Here is a 24,980-nt window from a genome sequence, read left to right on the forward strand (position 1 = left end):
ATGGGCAAAACGTTAGCCTTCCTTTCACTCAAACACTTATTTTGGAACCAAACTTTTCATATTTGTTTCCAATAAGTTGCAAGTCTGCGTCGCAGTGACAAAATAGCTTTCTTAACATCACATGATCGTGATAGTGATGGCTTAAAGTGACCTTTAATGGACGCTACAAGCATCCTTGCCCGCTACCACCAACGTTTGACAAAGATGGGGTGACACGCTGAGTTAACCCCTGACACCTCTCCTTCGCTCTCTCTTCACACTCTCTCCCTTCCCCTCATACGACCTCCCTCTCCCTCCCCCAGCCCCACCCATGAACCATTAAGGCTGTTTTCTTGTAGGAAAAAAAGATGGCCACCCGAGGTCAGATCCAAGTCCAAAATAAATTGCCTTCTTTCCTGAGGCTCAGCCATTTTAATAGTACAGATTTATTATGCTGTGCTTTTTGGAGGGTGATCATATGTATGTGGTCAGTAGCGCGTATGCAGTCTATGACCCAGCCTCCCTCTCACGTTACACCCTATTTATAACATCCCCTGCGCTGGCTCCCCTCGTTCTGCAGTTCCTAGGAACCTCCTTCTGCTCCCAGCCTCGAGCTCCAGTCCCGTGTTCCTCCTGACATCTGAGAGGCTCAGCTGCAACTTGTCCTGGGCTAACTGTTTATCCTGTACAGCCTGGCAACTGGCCGCATGCTCTGGATTACCACAGGACACCCATTTCAAAACACATTTTACTTGCTGCTCTGACTATTTTTTCCTAACAGAAGAGAAAAGTTTTGGGATAGTCAAGGGAGAAAGGGAAGCATCTTGGATATGCGCTTGTGATCTTTCTGTTTTTGGTTGATTTAGTAACATTGCCTCTTACGCTTGCCCTTCTCACCTTTCCTGGAGGGCCGTGTGTGTGTTTGCACACAATGGATCACACACTGTTCGGCTGCCTGCGGAGCCCCCACGCCCCGGCCCAGGCCCTACATCCCGCCTTCACCCAGTCTCCCCTGGCGCTTCACGGACGCTCGGACCACGTCTCCTACCCTGACTTGGCCTCTTCGTCGTCCTCCTCCTCTACCTCCTCACCCTCGCCCTGTATCATCTCCAGCTACCCGGGTGACGACAGCCTGTTTCCTGGGCAGCACCACCACCACCCTCACCGCGGCCACCTGCCCTCCCAGCAGCATCACCACCCACCTCAGCACCATACATCTTGGCATATCCCGCAGATGCCGTCACCTGGCAGCAGTACTCGCCACAGCCTTTGCCACCCACACTCCCACTCATCCCATGACAATGGGCCCACGCCTTCAGACCTGGGCCACCCTGGTGGGCCCAGTATGTGTGCCAGCACCCCCAGTCTAGGCAGTGGCAGCACCCCTACAGGGGCCTCTTGTGTGCCTGCAGACTTTGGCAGACAGACTTTGTCACCTGCTGAGGCCGAGAAGAGAAACGGCAAGAGGAAAAGTGACAGTTCAGGTAAGAGAAGCTGGGATTTTCCGAAGCGAGAAGTGAAGCAGTTCTAAAGGCAGAGATTTCATTTGTGTGTTTTTTAAAGCTGACACATTGCACAACCCGAGACTTCATGTAAAATACTTTGGAGGCATTTCTAAAATGTCTGTGTTCATTATTTTACTTGGATAAACATTTTAACATAAATATCAGCATTTAAGAAATTCCACACAGAGCTCAAGAATAACAGAAACATCTGTACACATCACTCTAAATCATTCAACAGCACGACTGTTGGGAATTCTGCAGCTCTGATACAAAAACAAAAAAATGTCTGGAAAGCAGTTTGTAGGTGCCGGCTGACACGCAGCGAGGCAGGAGGCGACTGGCGGACTGAAGCGTGGAGCAAAGGCCACATCATAAGTGTGCGGGCACATCTGACTAGTGGCATGTTTTGTTTAAAAATCACATCTGGTTTGTTGCGACACTTTTTAGAGAGCTGAGAATAAAGAGGGCAGTAAAGAATTAATGTCATGGATTGTAAAAGACTACACCGGTGCCTCATGGCACACTAAACAACCGGGCGGACGCAAATTGTTTTCATTTACTAAAAACTGCAGTTAAAAGTAAAATGAAAGTGAAAATATTTGAGTGTCATGTTTAACAAAGGCCAAGTTTAGATAGGGAACTTACTACTGTTACAAAATGAATGTAGCTAATCATATTAATATTTGATCTTTTTTCACTGATTTATAATGATCTTACTATCACAAAAAAACACACCACTTAATTCCTATAAAATTTAAAAGACCATTACAAGTTTCCTTTATTTTTATCTACAGGCAGTTGTATGTTCAGGACAGTAAAGGTCCTGAGGCCAGTGAGCTTTAACGCCACCTTTTTGTTAAATTTTACATTTGTGATTCTCCCAAAAATCACCCTTGAATTATGCATGTATAATCATTTTATTGTTCTTGAATCGGGCCTCATTCATACAAATGTATTTAAAAATTCAAAACCACAGATAATTATAAAAAGCACACTTCTCACAAATCATTAATAAATAAACACCTTTTTAATACAATATTTAAATTGATAATAAACCAGCTGATGACCTGCAAAACCTTTGCAATCTGCAGGCACCACAATAATCAATCACAGGATGACAAATGGCCGGGGTCGGGTCGCAAGAAATCTCACTAGCAAAGTGATATCAGTGAGAGTTTCTCATAGAAAGTCTGCTTGCCAGTTTGTGTCCATTTGAGGATTGCAGCCTGTCATTGCTAATCCTGCACCCTTTGGATAAGGTCTCTGTACTCACAGTGCATCATCTGCAGTTGACCGGTGATATTCCCACATCTCCACAGGATACTTGGAGAGTGAGTTTTTTCCCCCTCTGACTGGTTGGGTGTTGCTGTAGCTGACAACAAGTTTATATACCAAAAGTTGGGGAAATATAACAGGATTAACTTCAGACTGACTTTAAATAATAATACAAAACAAAAACACCACTGGCACTAATTTAGCTTTCAATCCAAATTCTGCAGTGATTATTAGAAACTCCATAAGCGAACTGAAATATTTGCCATTTTACAACATAAAAAGACAAAGATTTCAACGTTTTATTTTCCTTTGCACTAAATGTCCAGTTGTCCACATGCAAAATGTTGAAATAGTACATTTAACCCATTAATTCATTACTCTACCTCCTACTCCCTTTCCTCTTTTGTCAAATCACTGGAAAACTGAGCCCTTGCCTCCAGATCCCACTTCCTTTGCAACAATAGTCACTGCATACTCATTACATGTGCAGCGCATTCTCCCAATGCTAACACCAATCACGCTGATTATTGGGGCTAACTAGGCTGCTGACTCAGTCAGCTGTCTAAATATCAGAACGCTGCCTGTTGCATGAGATAGAGCTCTGATTAGGTTTCACCATCTGGACGAGAAACTTGAGCGAAACCTGAATTTAGATACAGAAATAATAACAAAACCCGAGAGCTCACTTCCATGCTAGAGTTTACCCCCTTTTTGCTCAAATATGAAGCTTCTCGGCTTTCTGTCTTTAATACCCAACTGTGAATGTTTCCTTAAGGAAGGACGGAGGGTCGGCTAATGAGATGAGTCCGTGTGTCTGGTTTCTGGGGAACCTGCAGCAGACTTTCAGCTGCAGTGACGGCAGAGGGCCTTTGCTGAGTTTCTCGGTCACATTTGCACAATACTGTCAAGGGAGTGGTCGTCCTTTAAAAGTTACTAGATTTTCTGTGGGGAACAATAAAAGGTGCTTCAAGTCTTATTTTGTTGAGGCAGAGTTGTAAAACAGACGAGTGAAGTGCCGAAGGCGTTTTGCTGGCATTCGAAATTTCTTTTAAAGCAGTTTAAGAAAAACATTGCGGCATCGTTGATGTGTTTGAATTCATTTTTGTGCATAAAAATAAAAAAAAAAATAAATAAATCTATTTTTCAGCAAAGGGAAACAACCAGTGCTTATGTTTCCAGCATAAGAGAAATAACCCGATCATCATTTTATCCATCCAATCTTACAATATTTTTTAAAAGCGTCACTCCTGTAATGCGCTAAGTTCATTTGGGAACCCTCAACGATGTGCCCTGTCTGGGTGCATGTATTTTTCTCATATTATTCCTGCTTTTTTGTGGAGAGATGAAAGTTACAGGGAGAACCTAATTGCTGTGGTGTAGTGGCTGGGTCATAAAAGCCCGCCGCTTGTTTCAGCTCCAGGCCTATTGGTCTGGAGCAGCTGGCTCTGTTATACTTTTATTTCTCTTTACACAATGTCTGTGTTTACCAGAGAGAGTGGATGAACACATCTGAAAGGCCTGCTTCAATAAGACACACACTGGAGCGAAAGGACTGAAATTACAGAGAGGGAAAGGCAAGGTCAAGGGGGAGCGGGACACAAGTTGCGGGTCAAGCAATGATCGGTTTCATTTCATAAAACCCGTGAGGGAATTCTTGCAGTCTTATATATGTTTTGTTTGTCCTTGGCTCTAAAACTGTGTGACTACCATACAAATATAACTTTTGTAGGGCAGTTTCAGTTTACCTCTCATCTTCTCTTCAGACTCAAGGGAGTTATTTTGCTTGAGAAAATATACACTTAATTAGAAGGAAGATTCTCTTTATGACAGAAAAACAGAACCGGCAGGGGTCCCCGATGGGACAAATCTGAGTTAAAGTTGAAGTTTCCTCTCTTACGTGGCTTCACACTTTGCACCGTTTGTGAGTCTGGCTCTGAGCTGCACGACTATTTACAGTTTGGCTTGACGTAGACCTGCTGGATTAACACACACGACAGAACAGGACCGCAGATGAATTAGCATGCAATCGCTGCTGCCTTCAAGTGCAATGTGCAACTGAAGCGTGTCCAACAGAGAAACCACAAAGACTGCTCACAATAGGAAAGTTTTGGAGGGCAAATGAGCCGTATGTGTTTTCTTCGGAAAGTTTGTGGAAATACCAAAACAAAAAGTATTTTTCTGGCATGATGAATTAAAGTGGAGATGTCACAAGCTAGGAATTTATATTTTTTTTAAGGAAGTGCATAATTTGTTCCAAGTTCCCACTTTGCCCATATTTGTATTACTGGTATATGCATTTTTGAAGACGTTCATTTGCAGCTTCCTGGATTTTATATATCTAACATCTGATCTTATGGCTGCAGTATATTTGCTGACTTTCTGAAAACTGCAAACTTAATGGCAATCAAAAGACACACAGTTGAAAAATAATAGGATCAAAATAAATGCAAATAGCAGCACTTCAGACACTTTTTCCTTTCCTGATATAAAAATTAAAGCTGGAGCAGCAGACTTCTTCAAGCCAAATTACATCCATGTTGACAGTAAAAGAGCCAGCCTATTGTAATAGCACAGCTGCCGTCGTGCAGACACACATGTGTTGCCGCCCATGAGTCCTTCCAGCCACTTAAAGTATTCATAAACAATGTCTGAACAATAAAGTGTGACTGACAGCTCTCACTGTTTCTCTTACTTTGCCCCTTTTCTCCCCCTGCTGATTTGCACCTGCCACGTAACATTTGCCTTATTTTTATTTTTGCTGCATATAAATCTGCTCTGAGTGCAACACAAACCTGTGTGGTGTTTGGTTTCAGAGTCCCAGGATGGGAATTACAAGTCAGACGTGAGCAGCAAGCCCAGGAAGGAGAGGACGGCATTCACCAAGGAGCAAATCCGAGAGCTGGAGGCAGAGTTCGCCCACCACAACTACCTAACCAGACTAAGGCGCTACGAGATTGCTGTCAACCTCGACCTCACTGAAAGACAAGTATGTTCCTACCCACCACTGTTTGTTTTCCCCTGGGTTTAGACATTATTGAACCCCCTCCCATTAGCACATTAATGCCATGTTGTGAAAACAAAGGTGGCCTCGGGACGACGAGGAGGCTTTTCAGCTTGCTACTGTGTTTTTGTAACTTCGGTGTGAGGGCTATTGTGCTCCAGATGTGGCTGTATGAAGGGACTATCATATTCCAGATGTTCCTGACTATTCTTTCAGGCCATCCACAGTCAAGACAGGGAGACGGGTTTAAGGAAGTGCTGTCTAGCAAGTCACTTCCTCTCTCCCACTACCCCTGCAAATACAAATTGGTCTCTGAGCGTGGGCCGATTGCTGTAAAATGCAGGCACATGAAATAAATAACAGGAGACAAATGGTTGAGGGAAGGAAAAAGTGGAGTGTCTATTGTTCTGTGACACCCATTTGGAAGCTTTAACTCACACTTAGTTGACGCCATGCCAGCAATATTTTGCGGTGTGATAAGGTGTATTTTGAATGTAAAAAACAGACGTTTTATGAGATGCTCTTAGAAGCAAATCACCACATTAGACCCACAAATTTTATATATATATATATATATATATATCACACTGCATAATATTGCTGGCATGGCGTCAACTAACTGCGAGTTAAAGCTTCCAAACGGGTGTCACAGAACAATAGACACTACACTTTTTCCTTCCCTCAACCATTTGTCTATTTGTCTCCTGTTATTTATTTCATGTGCCTGCATTTTACAGCAATCGGCCCATGCTCAGAGACCAATTTGTATTTGCAGGGGTAGTGGGAGAGAGGAAGTGACTTGCAAGATAGCATGCATTTATAGCATGCATGTTGGTTAAATTCCAGAGCTTAGTGGAACACATTAATGATTGTAGTTCCACTTACTCTTACTGCTTTCACATATAAATATGTCTGCTACGAGAAAGTAAAAAAGTTGCACTAAAATGTATAATAGATTAAACAGACGGACACAAATTAAATTGCATTACTAAACATGAAAACCTAAATTTCAAAAGAGGTGATTTGTTAGGGAGGAACGTCTTGATTTAAGACCCTGTCCCCCCATTTAGAATGCAAATAAATACATAATTAAATGCAAATAATTTAAAAGCTATATTTAAATGCAAAGATTACAAAAGACAATAAATAGGTGTGTCAATCTATTTGAGAATCATACATTTTTAACATATAATTTCATTTTAATTTGATGCCAAAAACACAGTAAGAAACTGGAATTGGGACATGTTTCCCCTTGTTGCATCATCCCTTCATTTAACAACAATCGGCAAGTGTTTGGGAAAAGGTTTTCTCCCTCTTGCTTGTCATAGGATTTCAGCAGTTGAGCCTCAAATTTTTTTTGTTTGCTTTGTAAGCCACCGAATGTTTTAAGTGGGCGACAGGTCAAGACTGCAAATAGGCCAGTGTAGCACCAAGGGTCTATTACTGTGCACTGTCAATGTCCTCATTTAAAACTATGTTTTATTAAATTTAACCTAGTTTTTACTGGGCTGTGTTCATACTTGCATAATAGAACACGTTGTTTAAAATTTCTACTTGACTTTTCTGAGAATGGAATATTTCCAAGAGTGCAAAGGATCATGGGCCTGTTAATGTTTAATTTAGCACTGTAGTGTTGTGATCTTTTTTTTCAGTCATGTGTTTAGACTTTGATTCTTGTGGATATCTGATGTGGTTTCCAGGTTTTTGTGCTTCAAAGGACAGTGTAAAGGTTTAGCTATTAATAGGATGAGACGGTCAGTGATGCTGTTTAACTGTGCGATTTTGTAACTGTGTAGTGTGTGGGGCAGAAAAAACAAACTGATATCTTTGTTTCTTAACACGTTATGCAAATAATGTGTAAAAGTACTTTTTTAAAATAAAAGACTTTAAAAGTTTTATGAATATGCAAAACTACAGTTGTAAAAAAGTACATTTAACAAAACTGAATAGAGATTTGTTTGGTATATACTCACCAACCACTTTAATAAGCAGAGATTGTGGTCCATACTGACATGAGAGCATTACACAGTTGCTGCAGATTTTTCTGCTCCACATGCATGATGGGAACCTCCCATTCCTTCACATCCAAAAAAGTGCTCTCTTGAACTGAGTTCTGGTGAGTATGGAGGCCATTTCAGTACAGTGAACTCACTGATATGTTCAAGAAACCCGTTTGAGATGATCTGTGACATGGCATGTTAGGGGCACGAAGATGGGTACGCTGGGGTCATAAAGGGATGGACGTGGTCAGCAGCAATACTCGGGCATGTTGTGGTGTTTAGTCGATGCTCACTTGGTATGACGGAACTCCAAGTGTGCCAAGAAAGTTTTCCCTCACACCATTACAACACTACTGCCAGCCTGAACTGTTGATACAAGGGAGGATGGAGCCAATCTTTTGTGTTGTTTACGACAAATTCTGACCCTACCATCCAAATGTTGCAGCAGAAATTGAAACTCATCAGAACAGCCAATGTTTTTCCAATCCTGTTCTCCAATTTTGTTTCCTGTTCTTTTGTGACTTGTAGTGCATTCAGAGAGGCTCTTCTTCTTTTTCTTTTATCAGCACAAAACTATCTGGCCATTCTCTTCTGACCTCTGGCATCAACAAAGCAATTTTTGCCAAGAGAACTGCTGCTCTTTGGATAGTTCCTCTTTTTCTGACCATTGTCTGTAAACACTAGAGATGGTAGTGTGGGAAAATTCCAGCAGATCAGAAGTTTCTGAAATACTCAGACCAACCCATCTGGCAACAATAACCATGCCACATTCTGAGTCACTTAAATCACCTTTCTTTCCCATTCTGATGGTTGGATTTAACTTCAACAGATCTGCTTGACCACGCCCACAAGTCTAAATGCATTGAGTTGTTGCAATGTGATTGGCTGATGAACATTTGCGTTAACAAGCAGTTGAGCTGGTGTACCTAACAAAGCAGACAGCTACAGTGTATATTAAGTTTATATGAAAACGTAGTGAAATCTTTGAATCCCACTAAATGTGGTGACTGTAGACTTTCAGAGTAATGTGCTTCTCAGGCTGAAAGCAAATGTAAATTGTAACATGAATGTGAAATGTACCTTAATTTGTATAAGTCATGCTCTGCTTTTCCATCACATTTCAAATTCGCAAAAACTCAAGAAAAGGCCCAACTTTTTTTCAACCTTCTCCAAGACTATCGCAATTAATCTTTACGTGGCTTTACAGAGCAGGAAATTTGTGTGAAATTTTGTCAGCTTATGCAGCATATGTTGTGTGTGACCTCAGTTTGGTCTGGGAAGTATACAGCAAGAGATAGTGAGGTAAATATTGGCAATGCAATCAGTTCTTGATTTATGCTGCGTGTGCTGTTTGGGGAAATCTGATGGATGTTTTATAGCTTGCAAAAACAGAAATATTTTCAAAGATGGCAGCTGTAAAGCTCCAACGCCTAATCCCTTGCATGACTGGGTTTAACAGAGAGTTTATTGTAGATTGAGAGTAGATAAGAGCGTACAGGGTGGGCCATTTATATGGATACACCATAATAACATGGGAATGGTTGGTGATATTAAAGTCCTGTTTGTGGCACATTAGTATATGTGAGGGGGCAAACTCCTCAAGATGGGTGGTGACCATGGTGGCCATTTAGAAGTCGGCCATCTTGGATACAACTTTTGTTTTTTCAATAGGAAGAGGGCCATGTGACACATCAAACTTATTGGTAATGTCACAAGAAAAACAATGGTGTGCTTGGTTTCAACGTAACTTTTCTGACTACTTATAAAATGTGTTCAATGTGCTGCCCATTGTGTTGGATTGTCAATGCAACCCTCTTCTCCCACTCTTCACATACTGATAGCAACACCACAGGAGAAATGCCAGCACAGGCATCCAGTATCCGTAGTTTCAGGTGCCGCACATCTCGTATCTTCACACCATAGACAATTGCCTTCAGATGACCCCAAAGATAAAAGTCTAAGGGGGTCAGATCGGGAGACCTTGGGGGCCATTCAACTGGCCCACGACGACCAATCCACTTTCCAGGAAACTGTTCATCTAGGAATGCTCGGACCTGGCACCCATAATGTGGTGGTGCACCATCTTGCTGGAAAAACCCAGGGAACGTGCCAGCTTCAGTGCATAAAGAGGGAAACACATCATCATGTAGCAATTTCAAATATCCAGTGGCCTTGAGGTTTCCATTGATGAAGAATGGACCCACTATCGTTGTACCCCATATACCACACCAAACCATCACTTTTGTTGTTCCAACAGTCTTGGAGGGATCCATCCAATGTGGGTTAGTGTCAGACCAATAGCGGTGGTTTTGTTTGTTAACTTCACCATTCACATAAAAGTTTGCCTCATCACTGAACAAAATCTTCTGGGTGAACTGAGGGTCCTGTTCCAACTTTTGTTTTGCCCATTCTGCAAATTCTGTGCGCCGACCGGGGTCATCCTCGTTGAGATGCTGCAGTAGCTGGAGTTTGTAAGGGTGCCATTTGTGAGTAGCTAATATCCGCCGAAGGGATGTTCGACTAATGCCACTCTCCAGTGACATGCGGCGAGTTCTACGCTGTGGGCTCTGCATTCACCAGATATCAACACGATTTCGATCCGCTCCTCACGTGTTAACCTCTTCGACATGTCAATGGCTGTGAACAAAGAGAAACTTGTAAATAACTCATGAAAGAATAAAGTTATGTTGAAACCAAGCACACCATTGTTTTTCTTGTGACATTACCAAAAAGTTTGATGTGTCACATGGCCCTCTTCCTATTGGAAAAACAAAAGTTGTATCAAAGATGGCTGACTTCTAAATGGCCACCATGGTCACCACCCATCTTGAAGAGTTTGCCCCCTCACATATACTAATGTGCCACAAACAGGACTTTAATATCACCAACCATTCCCATGTTATTATGGTGTATCCATATAAATGGCCCACCCTGTAGATTGTAGCTACACACCTAATTGCAGTCATTAAATGTTGTAAACACAAATGTGATATAAACCTAATCAAACTTTGAAGGTTTTAATCAATATCATTTTTATCCAGATTTGACTTGAAAAATTAAATTGCATGAACCAGTGGTTCTTGTCTTCTTTTGTATGTGTATTACATTAGTGCACCAGAGTGTTTCCAGAGAGGCCATTTCCAGAAACCCAAGTGCCCTATATGCTTGTTTCACACCTGTAGATTGACCTACCCAAACCTGAGTTCAGGGTCTTTGGTATTTTGTATAAACTGAGTGTCACTTTCAGTGTAATGTTAAGCAGTTCAGGTACACTGCGGGTGAGTCTGAATAGTAGATTTTTCTGATGTCTTGAGAATATTGCTAAATAAATGCTGCTCAGCTTCAGTCCTTGTCCCTCTCCTGCTTTTAGCAAAGACCCCAAAGCCTGTAAAGAATCCGAGGTGGTGCTCAGTCCATTGTACACGCTTAACATTTAAGACAAATGTTTATGCTGTCAACTAACTTCCTGACCATGTGACTGCTCACCCCCCTGGGAATGACACTCCCCAAAAATAAACCCCTTCCACCCTGCATGACAGGGACAAGCTCGGCTTCCCATCTCATCCTCCCCCTCCCTTCGAGCGCGTGTGTCGACACTAACGGAGCCACTGCTTCTATTTGACGTGTAAACTGTTTTAAGCAACAGCTTAATCATCAGTCTGAGAGACGTAAATACGGTCGGGGCTGTCGAGTCAGGGAAAAACAGGTAGACGCCAAGTGCCAGATGTAACCGAACATCCATACATAATTGTTGGTGTAGAAATAGCTGCCAAACTTTAAAAGAAAGTTGCTGTCGAGAGCATTAAGGCTCCCTAATTACTTCTTGGTGATTTATGTTGAGTTTAATCTCTTTTCAAGTGCAACGACATTGATATTTTCTGTCTCCCTGCAGGTGAAGGTATGGTTCCAGAACAGGAGGATGAAGTGGAAAAGAGTGAAGGGTGGCCAGCAGGGGGCAGCAGCTCGAGAGAAAGAACTGGTGAACGTGAAAAAGGGGACGCTGCTGCCTTCAGAGTTCTCTGGCATTGCGGCGCTCCACCATTCGACGGACTCCTTAGCCAATGAAGACAGTCATGACAGCGACCAGAGCTCTGAGCATGCCCACTTATGATGCACACACGTGCAACCCTGTGCCCCCGGAGCCTCCGCCTCAGGACCGTCCTTAGAAGGACTGCTGTTTGCTGATTCACCATCGTCATACAACGATGCTAAAAAACATGTACAAATGTACAGAGGAATGATGTATAGTAGAGACGGAGTTGTCATGCAGGCAAAATGTAAATTTGATGAACTGAGCACATAAAAGGAGACGGTGCCATTGGTTTAGAAAGTCCTCAATAAATGCCAAAAAAGAGAAAAATATTATGAATCTGGAAATGTGAGATCATTGGTTATAGAATTCTTCTGAACAGTACAAACAAATTTGGAAATCATATTCATTTAAACATTCCATGTTGTTTGCCTTGAGAAAAGCAGGCTGTGGCTTTGATTTGCACTGTTAAACATACAGTCTGCTCCTCAATCGGTTTCTACTGTAAAAACTGTAAATTAGAATGTAATGGAGTTATTGGTCAAATCAAGTGCCAGGAAATGAAATTTGCCTAGCTAATATAAATGATTTGTAAATAAATATCAGTATTGTTTTACCTTAACAACGATTCTATACCCAGACTATTCAGCTCATGCAGTAATAAACACTGATGGTTCTTAAGCTGACACTTTTCTGCCTGGAGATGATGTTTTGCAAACAAATCTGAAACCCCCTTTTCAGGGTCTGTTGCAAATTGAATAAAAATTTAACCAGTGGTAAATGGAATTTCTTATGTACAACCTTTTCCCCCCATTTATGAAGCCATCCACACTTACGAATCCAAGGTGATGAATGTGTGTTCCACAAAGTGAAGCCGAAACAAATTAAAAATTGCAGAGTGTGTAGAAAGCCGGTGATGTGGGAGCAAACTAAAATCACCTTTGCCTGGGGGCAGGGTAGGGGCTCCAGCCCGCAAAGGATCGGATTCTGTTACAACATCCAGTTGAAAATAATTTCATGTCTTGATCTCATCTTTCAGCGTGTTGTGATTGTGCATGCTAATTTGTTTAAGAGGCACCACTGCATTTTTTTTTCGCTCCCCCAAACCCACAGCATGAGGGTAATTTTTTTTTCCGTTTTCCCTGCCACTTTATTTCCATGCATTATTCTTTAGAAAGGATTTACAAATATGAAACACTCACCGTTTCCACAATGTCTTAAATTTTAACCTGGGAACAGTATCGTCCTCGATGTAACAGACCATATATGTAACTGATAAACAACTCACAGATATGTTCTTGCCACCTCACCTGCCACAACCAGCTTTCCCCTCACCTCTGGAGCTTGGCTGCTGTAATTAAAACAAAAGCAAGTAAGTAAAATTTTCTTAAAGCCTCTAAAGTTTACCTATAAACTCTTGAATAAAGGCAAAAATTGCCCATCTTCAATCTGCCTGTATATGGCTTTATGCACATAACATCATGCAAAAACCTCTATAAATCAGATCTCTGATTTATAGAGGTTTCTGCATGATGATATGTGCATACGGCTCAAGAGTTGTCTGCCATATCAGATGTGAGACAACCACAGCTACAGAGGGAAAATGTGCATTCCCTGACTGGTGACTGGTTCCTGGTGGTTGTTTGCTGTCACTAGGCAAAACTGGTCGCCAGCAAATTATTGGGGTTGCCCATAGTTTGCATGGAAGATGCAGGCATGTCTGCAAACACTTGCTAACTACTAGCAAAATGGCAGTAAAGCTTGAAAATGTGCAAAACAAACTATAAATGGAGACTATTTGACTTCAAAGTAAGAGTTGTACCTTAGAGCTGTGGTCAACGTGTTTCAAAAGCCACAGCTTTTACTTTGAAGGTAAATGGTCTCTGTTTCTGCTTTGTGTCACACTTTTCACAGTTTCACTACTGCCTTGCAAGTATTTGGTGAGTGTGTTTCGTGCAACTTGGAACCAAAGAAATCACAAGGTGGTTTTCTTTAACATGGCAAAGAATGTATATTCTTAGTAACTGTATGTCACAAATGGTGGACAAATTAATGTCATGCGGTTAATGATCATGTGACCACAAAAAAAAATAAAAAACAACTTAAAATAAGGACTATACACAATTACACTTATTCGTATGCTAAGTATGACAGCATAACATGTGCTAATAGTCCGGTGAAATAAAAATGTTAAATATTTTACCCAGCAGTGTGGTGAGTCTTATTATCAGCTAAGGATAGCTCTGGCTGGCTATCAAGCTTAGTTAGCAAGGCACTCACTAATTGTACATCATGATATAGGATGCAATGCACATATTTGCATGGTCAAAAAACAAGTGTAAAACAATAAGTAAGGCTAAATCCTTAGAATTTATTTTAGTTGAATGGAACAAAACCCTTCAAGAATCAAATCGTGTTACTTGGTAGCCATCTTGGGCATTTTCTTAGGTATCATTAAAAAATTAACTTTAATTTCAAAACTGCTTATATAAAACTTGTTTTTTTCTCCTGCATTTAAGGATCAAAAGGCCTAAAAAGTCAATGACAATCAATGACTTTAGATGATTACAAGCGAAATAACTGCTAGCAACGCTAAGCGGGCGGTGGCTGAGTTAATGTTTTATAAACTTTGAGGTGAAGAGTTGAAGTGACTATCAGTGACAGGACACGATACTATTGATTAACTGATAGTAGATACATTATAGGGTTATCAGTTAGCAACCAACAATCTGAGACAAAGTGGTGCACAAAAAGCAAATTGCCCTAAAGCGGCCCCAATCTTATCAGTGCATTTAAACCTAAACTACATTCAAGGTGTGGTGCTTATAAAAAAATAAATATTCCCTTGTTACCTGATACTGAACAAATAGATGAGTTTAAGTTGTCTTTCTTTAACTTTCAAATAAGCTACATGATTAAAAACAAACAAACAAACAAACAAAAACATCTCATTAAAGGGTCAAATACCAGAGGTTGTTACCTCCTTATGTAGCCCACCCTCCCCCATCCATTTTTAAATCAGTTACAGTGACCAGATGTCCCACTTCATGTGGGACTGCACACCATTTTTATGATCGTTGCCCCACAAAAGTGAACAAGTGTGAGTCATGGCACATTCCCACTAGAACCCAACAATGATCAACAGATAGAGCAGCAGCTTAACAGTTATTGCAACACAAAAAAGAAATACGGTAATCTGTGTACACGATGACGACTGCATAAGACTAAAAATAAAACTTTAGTTTTCATTTATACTCAAAGTATTTACATAGTGATGCATTTGGGAAAACAGACTACAAATAATACAATGCTACTGTGAATTTGTCCTTCACATGATCAATCACAGGCCTACAACATGCACAGTATGTGTCTCTATGGTTTAAGTAAGGTGTCTCCTGCAAACACAAGATCTCACATTTAGTTTGTGACCTTTAAGGGTCCAAGTCCACCCAATAAGTTACTGCTGTTTGAGCTCTGTCTAATCATTCGGTTCACAGTAGTTTGGCACTTCTGCACCAATCATGTACCCAGCTTGACTGAAGAGGACACTGAGCTGATTGTCCAATGCAGGTCAGACTTTGGAAAGTACCCCTCATGTCTCTTTCAAACCAGTCTTTCATCAGCTTGTGCAGCTAGATTTAAAGCATGACCAAAAATAAATGGAAATGTGTTGAGGGAACTGCGCACTCACAGTCAGCTGTTCTAGTGTGTGGTGATCTTATTCACTCACTTCTGTGCTTGGATGCATCTCTCAGTATGCCTCTGTAATTTATATAAACTGTAAACTATATATAATCTATACATATATGCCCCTTGTCTAGTTCATATTGGCTGTAACCCTGTCGAATACTTTGAACAGTTTTACCTGACATTCAGACAAATAGCAACAGTGCGTGAAGATTAAACAGCTGGATAACTTCACTTCAGCTCACAAAAACATTCTCCACCCTCCAATACACGCAGACAGTAAGCTGCGTAAACAAACTCTCGCGAGATAAAATGACGTCAAATGATACTCATGTATCAGCCTGACCAAAGGTAAACTTTCGTCCTATAAAGGGGGATTTAAAGGTAATTGGTCGCAGTAACAGAACCCTGCGGCGACTTTAAAACCGGGCAGAGTCGGTTTCCTCGATGTGAGAAGTTTACTCATCCGCTTGCACGCTCTCTATTTCGCAAGCGACCTACTTTAGGTGAAAGGGGCAGGGCACTTAGGCTGTGAGCAGACGTCTTGAAGTGGTTTAGCAGAACTTCGCACCTGCACAGGTAACAGAAACTCACCTGTGTAGCAGCTGTGAGTGATCCGCTGTCAGATCTGAAACCATGGAGTACGATTCGATGTCGAGGGGAGCCCGAGCCATGTTTTTCATGCTCACACCGAATGAATCATCTTTTGAGAAAGTGGAGGATGTCCCACAGTATGTGCAGCAGGTGGGTGTCGCCTCGTTCTCGTTCACAACTAATACATCTGGTGTTTTAGGGTTATACTGAACCCGCCCCATTGTCCCCTCACTTTATCAGATACAGTTGACAGAGTCTTTTCACCTGGTCAGTAAAGTATCGATTTGAGTTGAGTCAATCAACTGAAAATGCATGTTTAAAACAGTTGAAGTATTCGTCAGAAGAAAAAGGCCAAACAGTCTGTTTTGCTTCTTTCTAAATGAGACTTTTGAACTGAACAGTTTTTATTCAGAGCACTTAGAGCTCTGGGGAGTAAGTGCACGAGTAAATATGAAGTGAAATTTGAAGTTTAAGTTAATAAATGTCAAACTATGGAGAATATTGCATTAAGTATGGAAAAGTTACATTTGTATCAGCACAGTAACCAATCTGCTCAACTTATATAAATCTAATTACTTCTGCCTAATGAAAAATTTATAGCAACGTTCTTTCTTTTCTCTTTCTGTCACTTTACAGCATCTCAATTACCCTTTTATTGTGACAAATGGCTGGTGCAGGTTTAACAACACATGTTTGTTATGAGTTTTTATGAGCAAATCAGGGGAGGAGAACAATTACCCCCACAGCAGGAGTCCTCAAAATCCACTAACAAGTGTGATAAAGCAAATTTGTTGTTACTGCAGGGCTTACTGGTGATTAAAATTTTGCATGGGCGTGCCTGAGCAGTTTAGTGACTTGGCACTGTTTACAGCATGTCGTTAATTATTCTTCACCACTGTCATTCTGTGATCCCAACAGGCCAAATTAGTCAAAGGGGGAAAAATCACAACGCAATCTTGTGATTTTTGGAGTTATTTGGAATTATGGGCTTCTGGGTTGTTGCCAGTTCTCTCAGCTGTTTGGTGATTTGAATGCAAACTCAAAATTTCTCAGACAGCAGTGATAAAAGTGTTTTGTCAGTCTGCATGTTTTTAGCCAACATTTATCACTCAACTGTGACCTTTTAAAATGGCTGTTGGGGGGGGGAGAGAGACATCTGGTCCACAAATGTCATTATCCATGTAGGTTTGAATTCAGAAGAAAATAAAATACAATTATTACAATGCCACAACAAACAGTCCACACAAGCTCAAAGTATACTCAAGTTTAAAAAAAGGCTTGTGCAATTTTTAGTTCGAAATATAATTGCAAACAGTGTGACTGCATGCAAGATAATAACGAACTGAAAAGAAAGAAGGTGATGCAAGTATTAAAAAGACAAAATAATGAAGAGGAGCTTTTCTTTTTGTTTTTTGATGCGCGGTTTGAGAATCGGCTTGCCTTGCTGAAAAATCTTGCCACAAGCTGTCAAAAACTCAGGGGTGCAGCGGTAAAACTATCTGCTAGATAGGAGAGGGGGGTGATGTCGGGGGGTGGGGGTTTTAGGCCAGCTTCCAGAATGATAATCTCTCTCTCAGCGGGTTTGGAGGAGGTCTGCCTGCGCAGCGAGCCCATTTGTTTGCTGCAGCTTTGCAGTCTGCTGCCAGATGTTGGAGCGTTGCGTGTGATCACTGGTCTCTGGTGGCGCTCTCGCCTCTGCTTGTGCACACACATTCACACACACTTGCATCACACACCTGCATGTTAAAGTTGAATCATTCACATGGGGATTTGTGTGTGCGCACGCACGCACGCACACTGACTCTCACTTTAATCCACACATGAATACGCACACTTCCTCCCTCCTCACCTGCAGATGTGCTCCTCTGTGGTCTCGTCACGCCTTTCATTCCTTGCTGCTCTTGTGGGGGCCATGTGTCCCCTTTATGACTGCAGCCACTTGGTCAATGAGCACATTTGAGCTAAAGCTAAGCAGCAGGGCTCACACGCTTCCAAAGTCGTAGTTGTGACCTGTTTGCTAACCCCGTCCCTCACTAATTTGTTCCATGTTTGACAAACCCATCAAGAGGTTATTACGGCTTTCCACGACTGTTACAAATAAAGGCACGTCACTGACTGTTTGCTTGGTGCGCACCATTTGTTTTGTCAAAAGCAGTTATTATCATGTGTTCATGGCAACTTTTTCTGTTTGCTATTTGGTTCTTACAATGTAAGAAGTTATTCTTTTAAAGTAGGTTTTATTCATTTACAGGCATTTTACCCCATGGAACTCTTTCTACTGTTGGTAGTTTCTCTTTAAGTGTGAACTTTTAGTTTTTAACTATGTATCTTTAAAATGAGTAAAAGTTGGTGCACATCTTTCCAAATGAGTGTTTTCCAACTTGCGAAAACACCAAAAGTTTATGTACAGACCATTATAATTGAAAAAGATTATACTTATTTGACTTATGAGCATTTTAAACTGCTTTTTAAAATTATTCAAACATTCATCTGAAAGAAAAAAAAAATACTAAAAACCAACTTGCATAGTGGATGAGGATCTTTTCTTAAAATATTATTTGAGGTTATGCTAAAAATGCCATATTTGTTTTCCAAGACTTAAAGAATGAATTTCTAGGCACAGCCAAGTGTTGGGAGGTTTCCAGTTTGGTGCTTTTTGCTGATTAGGTGGTGGTTCTAGCTGCTTCAGGCAGTGACCTCCAACTCACAATCAGGTGGTTTGCAGCTGAGTATGAAACAGTGGGATAACAATTATTCCCAAGTCTGAGGCAATGCTTCTCAGCCAGAGAAGGGTGGAGTGTACACTCCATTTCAGGATCACACTTCTGCTCCAAGTCAAGGAGTTTAAATACACTGGGATCTTCTCGACTTAGTGGAGAGGGTGTAGAGAGCAGCGTCAGTAGTAACATGGCTGCTGTACCATTTGTTGTGGTGAAGAGAGCTAAGCATGAAAGTGAAGCTGGCAATTTACTGGCCAGTGTACTTGTGTACTTGCCTACCCTCCTCGATGACTGTGAACTGTGAGTATTGAGTGAAAGAATAAGATCATAGATAGATGTAGTGAATATGAGTTTCTGGGCTCTCCTTTAGAGACGGGGTGAGGAGCTTGGTCATTCAGGAAGGGTTCAGAGTAGAGCTGCTACACATCAAAAGCAGAAATATTGATGTGCTTTGGGCATCTGACCATGTTCTGCCAAAAAAATGGCAGAACATGGGAGGTAGGATGACTTAAGGGGACCCTACTATGGTTTTCTTTCAATTGTCCCTGACACCTAAAACCTTAGACGTCAGTTTGCTTGAAACGCTCAGCTCTTATTGTGTCTTTTTTTTTTTTTCCTACCAGTGTGCCTACCCGATGTCAGCTCAAAGAATTACATGTTCCGTGAAACTGTGGCTCAGAAAGTGCATTAAATACAAAGGTGGATGAATCCATGTGTAGATCAGCCAGTTAGAAGAAATTTGACTGTTTAGGGAGGATGGCCTTAAAGTGATAATGAAGTGGGTTGTTTCTAATAGAAGAGGAACTTAAGAATTGCATAAAGGCACAGTATAAGATGAGTAAGAATTCTACTGAAATGTAAATCATGCAAAGTTGATTTAGTAGAGGTCCATGATGAAATTTTGGAGCTGGAAAAGGGAACGAACATCAGCCCTTTACTTGTTCCTGTAACATAAGATGTGTAGCTTGTTTACCTGCGGTCTCCATCTACTTACATAGCCTAACAAACTTAATGCGCTCTCTCTGAACATGTATGACTTTATATTATCAGTGAGCGTGAAGACAATTAGGTTTCTTAAAATAAGATCTTGCTCCTCATTCTATTTTGCTTGGGTTCTGCCTGACATCACTGAAATGAAAGCTTGCTGTTGGTTAGCACTGATGTTTAATTCATCCACTGAGATAATTTCTACCTCCACTGCTGCCGTGCTTGGATAAATGTTTTTGTTCACCAATCTGCCAATTGGTTGTGGTTTTATACCCGTTGCTCCAGGCTCATACAGTGAAACAAACATCATGGATCACAAGACATGAAAGTCCTGCAAGCTTTTAGCTCATCTGCCAAAACAAATGCTCAACACAACGGGTAATGGCAACAGAGGACTTGGAACAGTTGTGTTTTCATAGTTTGTAACACTGCTGAATCATGATTTTGTGTCTGCGCAGGCTACTCCTTTCTTTGTGGGACTGATGGTTCTGGAGCTGGTGGTGGGCTTTCTGAAGACGGGGGCCCCAGTGATCACAATCAGTGATGGAATCACCTCCCTATCTGCTGGAATGGTCTCCAGACTCCCACTGTGAGTGTTTAGGCAGGTCAGGTCACATAGTAATAGTGCAAGTAAAGCATAATTTGGCTTCTGTTCATTTTAAACACCGTGGTTTGGTGTTTTATATATGACTGAGCAATGTGATATATATTTTTTTTTTTTAAGTTTAGGTTTTTTAGTTTATTTTTTTAGGTGCTGTAACTCTGGATCTTGTATTAAAGAACCATTACCTGTTAAAAGTGAGTTCATGTGAGGAGGCCAGCAGGGAGTAGATAAATTAGGTGATAAAAGGATGCAGTATGGCAGGTTTAGGAAATGCAACAGAACTGAATATAACTATTAATATTTATTTTTTCAAACAAACTTCAGCTTACTGAAATTAGTTTTAAGGTGGTTCTCTTAAAATGGTTCTTATAGTGGTTCATCTTCAATGTAAATATAAAGCTAGTTTCAAAGTTAGTTGAACATAATCTTTTCTAGTTCTACATTGTTTTAAAATGTGGATTGAAATGGGGAGCAGTAATAGGGCTGAATCATGGGAACTCAAACAGGGGAGGCTTTGTTATACCTGATGTACAAAATTACTTACAAATTAAACAAATTTCTGTCAAGATGGAACACAAGGTGAACAGATGACTATCGTGACCCTTGGAGCGCAGCTGTACGTGATCACAAACTGAATGCTGTACTTGCATAAGCACATTTGAGCCGACACTGAGCTTTGACCTTTCCTCTCCACAGCTTGCTGACGAGAGGCTGTGAGCTGAGCGCTTACATGTATGTGTGGAACCACTACCGCTTGGTGGAGCTGCCCTGGGACTCTGCCTGGACCTGGTGGTTCACCTTCTTGGGAGTGGACTTTTGCTACTACTGGGTCCACCGTTTTGCTCACGGTACCAGTCGTACACTCACCCACAGCTGAAGGCAATTTATTGTGCAGATTTTAATTTACAAAAAAAAAATGTTTTGTGTAACAAGTTATGTTAATAGTTGTTGTTTTTTGCGTGTGTTCTGAAAACACGATTGCTCCTTTACCTGTAGGGTGCAGCTAAAAAGTTCTGAGACCCGCCCAAAAAAACCAACGGCTCACCTTCTGTTGTGTTCGCCATTGTTAGTCAGTCAATACAAACTATAGCACAGGAAAAGTCTCCTTTGTTACCTGTTGGGTTTTTTTTGTTTCATTTTCGTTTTTTTTTTTTTTTTTTAATTACAAGTTTATAGTCATGATTTCTTTGGCTGAAAAATTTGAATGTAGACACATTGTAACATATTAAATGCGAGATTCTATTTATTCAGGAATTTCAACTATAATGAGCACTGTACATTCAAAATATTCTTACCTGTTCCAACAGGGGTTGGAAGGTTGTTAATTGACAACACATCTTGATTTTGTTTTACTCAACTAAATATCATAACAGGAATAACAGCAAACCAAATCTAAAGTTCAGTTAATTGACTAAAATAGAAATAGTAAAAGTTGGATCTTTTTGCTGCTAAGTTGCTCCACGTGGTTTGCGAAGCGTCTTGTTTTCCTTGATATCACACACAAAATTTTTCCATGTGTCCACTCTTCTCTTCGTCCCGTGTTGACATTACTTTGCATTTTCATGGGAAACGGAGCATGGGAGCTAGTTGTACTGTTTCCAAAAAAACCGCTGTGCAGTTTCCCAGGGATGGATTAAATGTGCCCATCTAACCTTACTGCACAAGGAGATTGCTTCTGACTACATCACTTCCACATTGGTCGCACCTTTCTACACAACTTGATTGGGTCTTATTGGGTCTAGTCTCTCCACAATATTTTCCTTATAGTTGAAGAAAGTGTTCATACATGTCATCATTGTTTTTGTCCTTGTGCGTTAGTTTTTATTCATTGTCTGCCTTTCTTTAGAAAAAGGTCGTTGACAAATAATTGCTTAACAGAATTATCACTAACTGGCACCATTAGCACTGGCAAAAGCATAGACCTGAGCTATTCCGGTCATTCAGTTGGGGTTGATCCTCCATTTCCATGGCTTATTTCTGCAAGATATGTCTTGTGTTCCATAAACTTTGTGAAAACTCCAGGTGCACAAGTATCTTATATAAAAGCATTGTCCTGGTCAAGGTTGGTGACTCCTGTCAGTTTGGATTCATGGTGTTTGTTATAAAATTTTTACAATGAGCAATTTGTGAATAGTATTAAAACCATTTAAAACATGTATCCAGGTTAATGCTGCTGAGTTGTGAATCACTCTGCTGCTTTTGGCTGCTCCCTTATTCACAAGTTATACACATGTTTGATTGTTAGTAGATTTTATTTCATTTTTTTTTTTTAATATACACAGAATGCTCTACCTCACACAATGGCAAAGGGATTAGTCTCCTCTTGGGATCAAACTGGTGATCTTACGCTTGTTAGGCCAGTATGTAAAGTAATAACAAAAGCTGCAAAGTTAGCTGATGATAAATGGCTGTAAAATGTTGATTTAGTTGCCATCCCCACAGGGAGGAGTCGTGAAGATAGGATGCACATCATGCTTTTCTGGACGTTGTAGAGGAAGCAATTATTTTTGAGTTACATCCAGCTGCTTTAGAGCTGTGCAGATGTGAGAGGCCATGGTCTCCAGAGGACTCTGGTCTTAACCCAGAGCTGTTGCAGCAGCAGGCTGTATAAAGTCATGTCTCAGAAGTAGCAACGTCCTGCAGAATACGTCTTAAAAAAAAAAAAAAAAAAAAAGCATATAAAAAAAAAATGTACATGTCAAAGAATTTTGTAGAGTAGTGGCTCTACAAAAAAGGCCTTTCCACATGTCTTGTCTGATGTTCATGCCAGATGCTCAGCTGCCACTCAGCACATCGGAAGAGAGCTATTTATCTGTGGCCTGCGCTGATGTTTATTTGTGTCAGAGGCACATCAAGCTGACCGCTGTCTAGTCCACATAGCTTTGGATGAAAGTCCACTGGTTCTGTGTTGATGTTAGAATCTGAGTAAACAGAAGCTGTGTTTTTTAAACTTTCTGCCACAGCTGAACTGGTCTCTGTGCTTTTGAGGTGACTGAGAACATCAGCTCAAGATGCTGGTGGTCAGTTTTACTTTGACTTTTACTGTGCACTTTCAGAGTGCAAGGCATATAACCATCATGGTTATGTCTTTGTGTAAGTCGGAGTTTAGGCACTTTGGAATACAGTATAAGATGGTAAATTACAATCAGACATTCAGTGTCTGGTGTAACTATTAATGATGAACATACTGCATTCAAGTTTTAAAAATCTACACGGCAACCTCTGTTGTAGTGCCTGCAAAGATGAGTAACTTGGATTTTTTTTTTCAGTGCACACTGTTTAATTGAGGAATAGCTTTAGATGCACACGTATTACTTTATTATTTTTATAGGGACATGAGGGTTCCTCGTTTCTTGTTAGCATCACCTGCACACTAAACCTTTAAATGATCAATGACCTGGTAATGAAAACGAGTGTCAAAGTACAGATGCGATTTACCTCGTCTTACATGGACTGGGACTGCACCACACTTTCCTGGCAGGATGACAGGATGCTCATATTTTTCTGTGAGCTGAGGAACTCATGAGTCCATGTGGCATCTGTTTAAAAAGCCTGCTTTCCTTTTAAATGGGAAATGCATGAAAGAAGAAAAAAGTATTTTTAAAAAAGTTTAATAACTTAAAAGAAACAAGTGAATCTGCAAAAAGTCAAAGTTGCAACATAAGACTTGGCTAATGAATACAAAAACATCAGCTTGTGTCAATGTATTGCATCATATTTAAAAAATGAGAAAATCCGTATAGCTGCTCAGCAGCTGTATTGATGATGATAAGCTCTTATGTTGTCCGGATGCTCACCGGTGATTCAATCAAAGTATCTGAGGCAGAGATTGGCAGTCCTATTAATTGGGTCTGTCAGTTCAACTGTTGGGACAGAATAAATCTAAACCACTACCTGATCTGGGAAAAAAAAATACTGGGCAAGGATCAACTTTCTGACTGGAAAAGTGCAGAGTCCATCTATCATGTACACAAAGCTCCAGACTTTTGTTTTGACAATCCAAGAAAACTGAGTTAAGTAACATGCACTGATTTTAAGAAGTAGTCTGTCTGCTGAATAACATCCAATAACACCTGAAAGGCGATCTCATGAAGTTTTCCCACTGTTGTTGTCCTCTTAGTGTCACATGATGCAGAGGAATGTCGCCAATACTGTGACATATCTCTGTGGTGTGTTCGGTTGGAATGATTTTATTTTTGAACTGCAGAATCAGTTTTATGTCTCAAAAATGTTCCACTTACTTTCATTTCCTCTTTCTCCAGCCTCTTTGGGTTGTTATTATGGAAGATTGCGAGGTCGCAGATAGTCATCTGGTGCAGTGCTTGCTCAGGAATATAAGCTTTTTCCCTTGTTACCAAAGGGAAGTGGCTGTCCCTGACCACAGGACAGGGCCGGCACGGTCCTCACTCCTCACTCTGGTCAGGCGAGGTCATCTTGGTCAACCATTTTCTGACCTCCAGCTTCTTCCAGAGGAAGGTTCAACCAAAATGTTCCAATGTGAGTGAGGCATGTTTCCTATAAAGAAGCACTGAAGAATGAAATGGATATAAGACGAGCACTGTTGCCATTTGTTGCCTCAACAGTCTGAACACTGCAAC

At 40.8% G+C, this 24,980-nt stretch overlaps 2 protein-coding genes across 2 annotated transcripts in view; both read left to right on the forward strand.

The window, feature by feature from the left end:
• Window positions 1-569: 569 nt before the first annotated feature.
• meox2a (mesenchyme homeobox 2a) lies at window positions 570-12,559 on the forward strand. Its single transcript, XM_063487250.1, has 3 exons — window positions 570-1,463; window positions 5,573-5,745; window positions 11,653-12,559. Exons 1-3 carry the CDS (start codon window positions 911-913, stop codon window positions 11,869-11,871), a joined length of 945 nt encoding a protein of 314 aa, XP_063343320.1. The 5' UTR covers window positions 570-910; the 3' UTR covers window positions 11,872-12,559.
• Window positions 12,560-15,811: 3,252 nt separating this feature from the next.
• agmo (alkylglycerol monooxygenase) overlaps window positions 15,812-24,980 on the forward strand; it is a 51,087-nt gene continuing 41,918 nt past the window's right edge. The window contains exons 1-3 of the mRNA XM_063487470.1: window positions 15,812-16,221; window positions 20,237-20,367; window positions 21,079-21,230. Coding sequence (XP_063343540.1) covers window positions 16,114-16,221; window positions 20,237-20,367; window positions 21,079-21,230 — 391 coding nt within the window. The 5' untranslated portion in view covers window positions 15,812-16,113. The remainder of the gene's footprint in view (window positions 16,222-20,236; window positions 20,368-21,078; window positions 21,231-24,980) is intronic.

This window comes from Pelmatolapia mariae, linkage group LG10_11 (genome assembly GCF_036321145.2).
Source record: "Pelmatolapia mariae isolate MD_Pm_ZW linkage group LG10_11, Pm_UMD_F_2, whole genome shotgun sequence".
NCBI classification, from domain to species: Eukaryota; Metazoa; Chordata; class Actinopteri; order Cichliformes; family Cichlidae; genus Pelmatolapia; species Pelmatolapia mariae.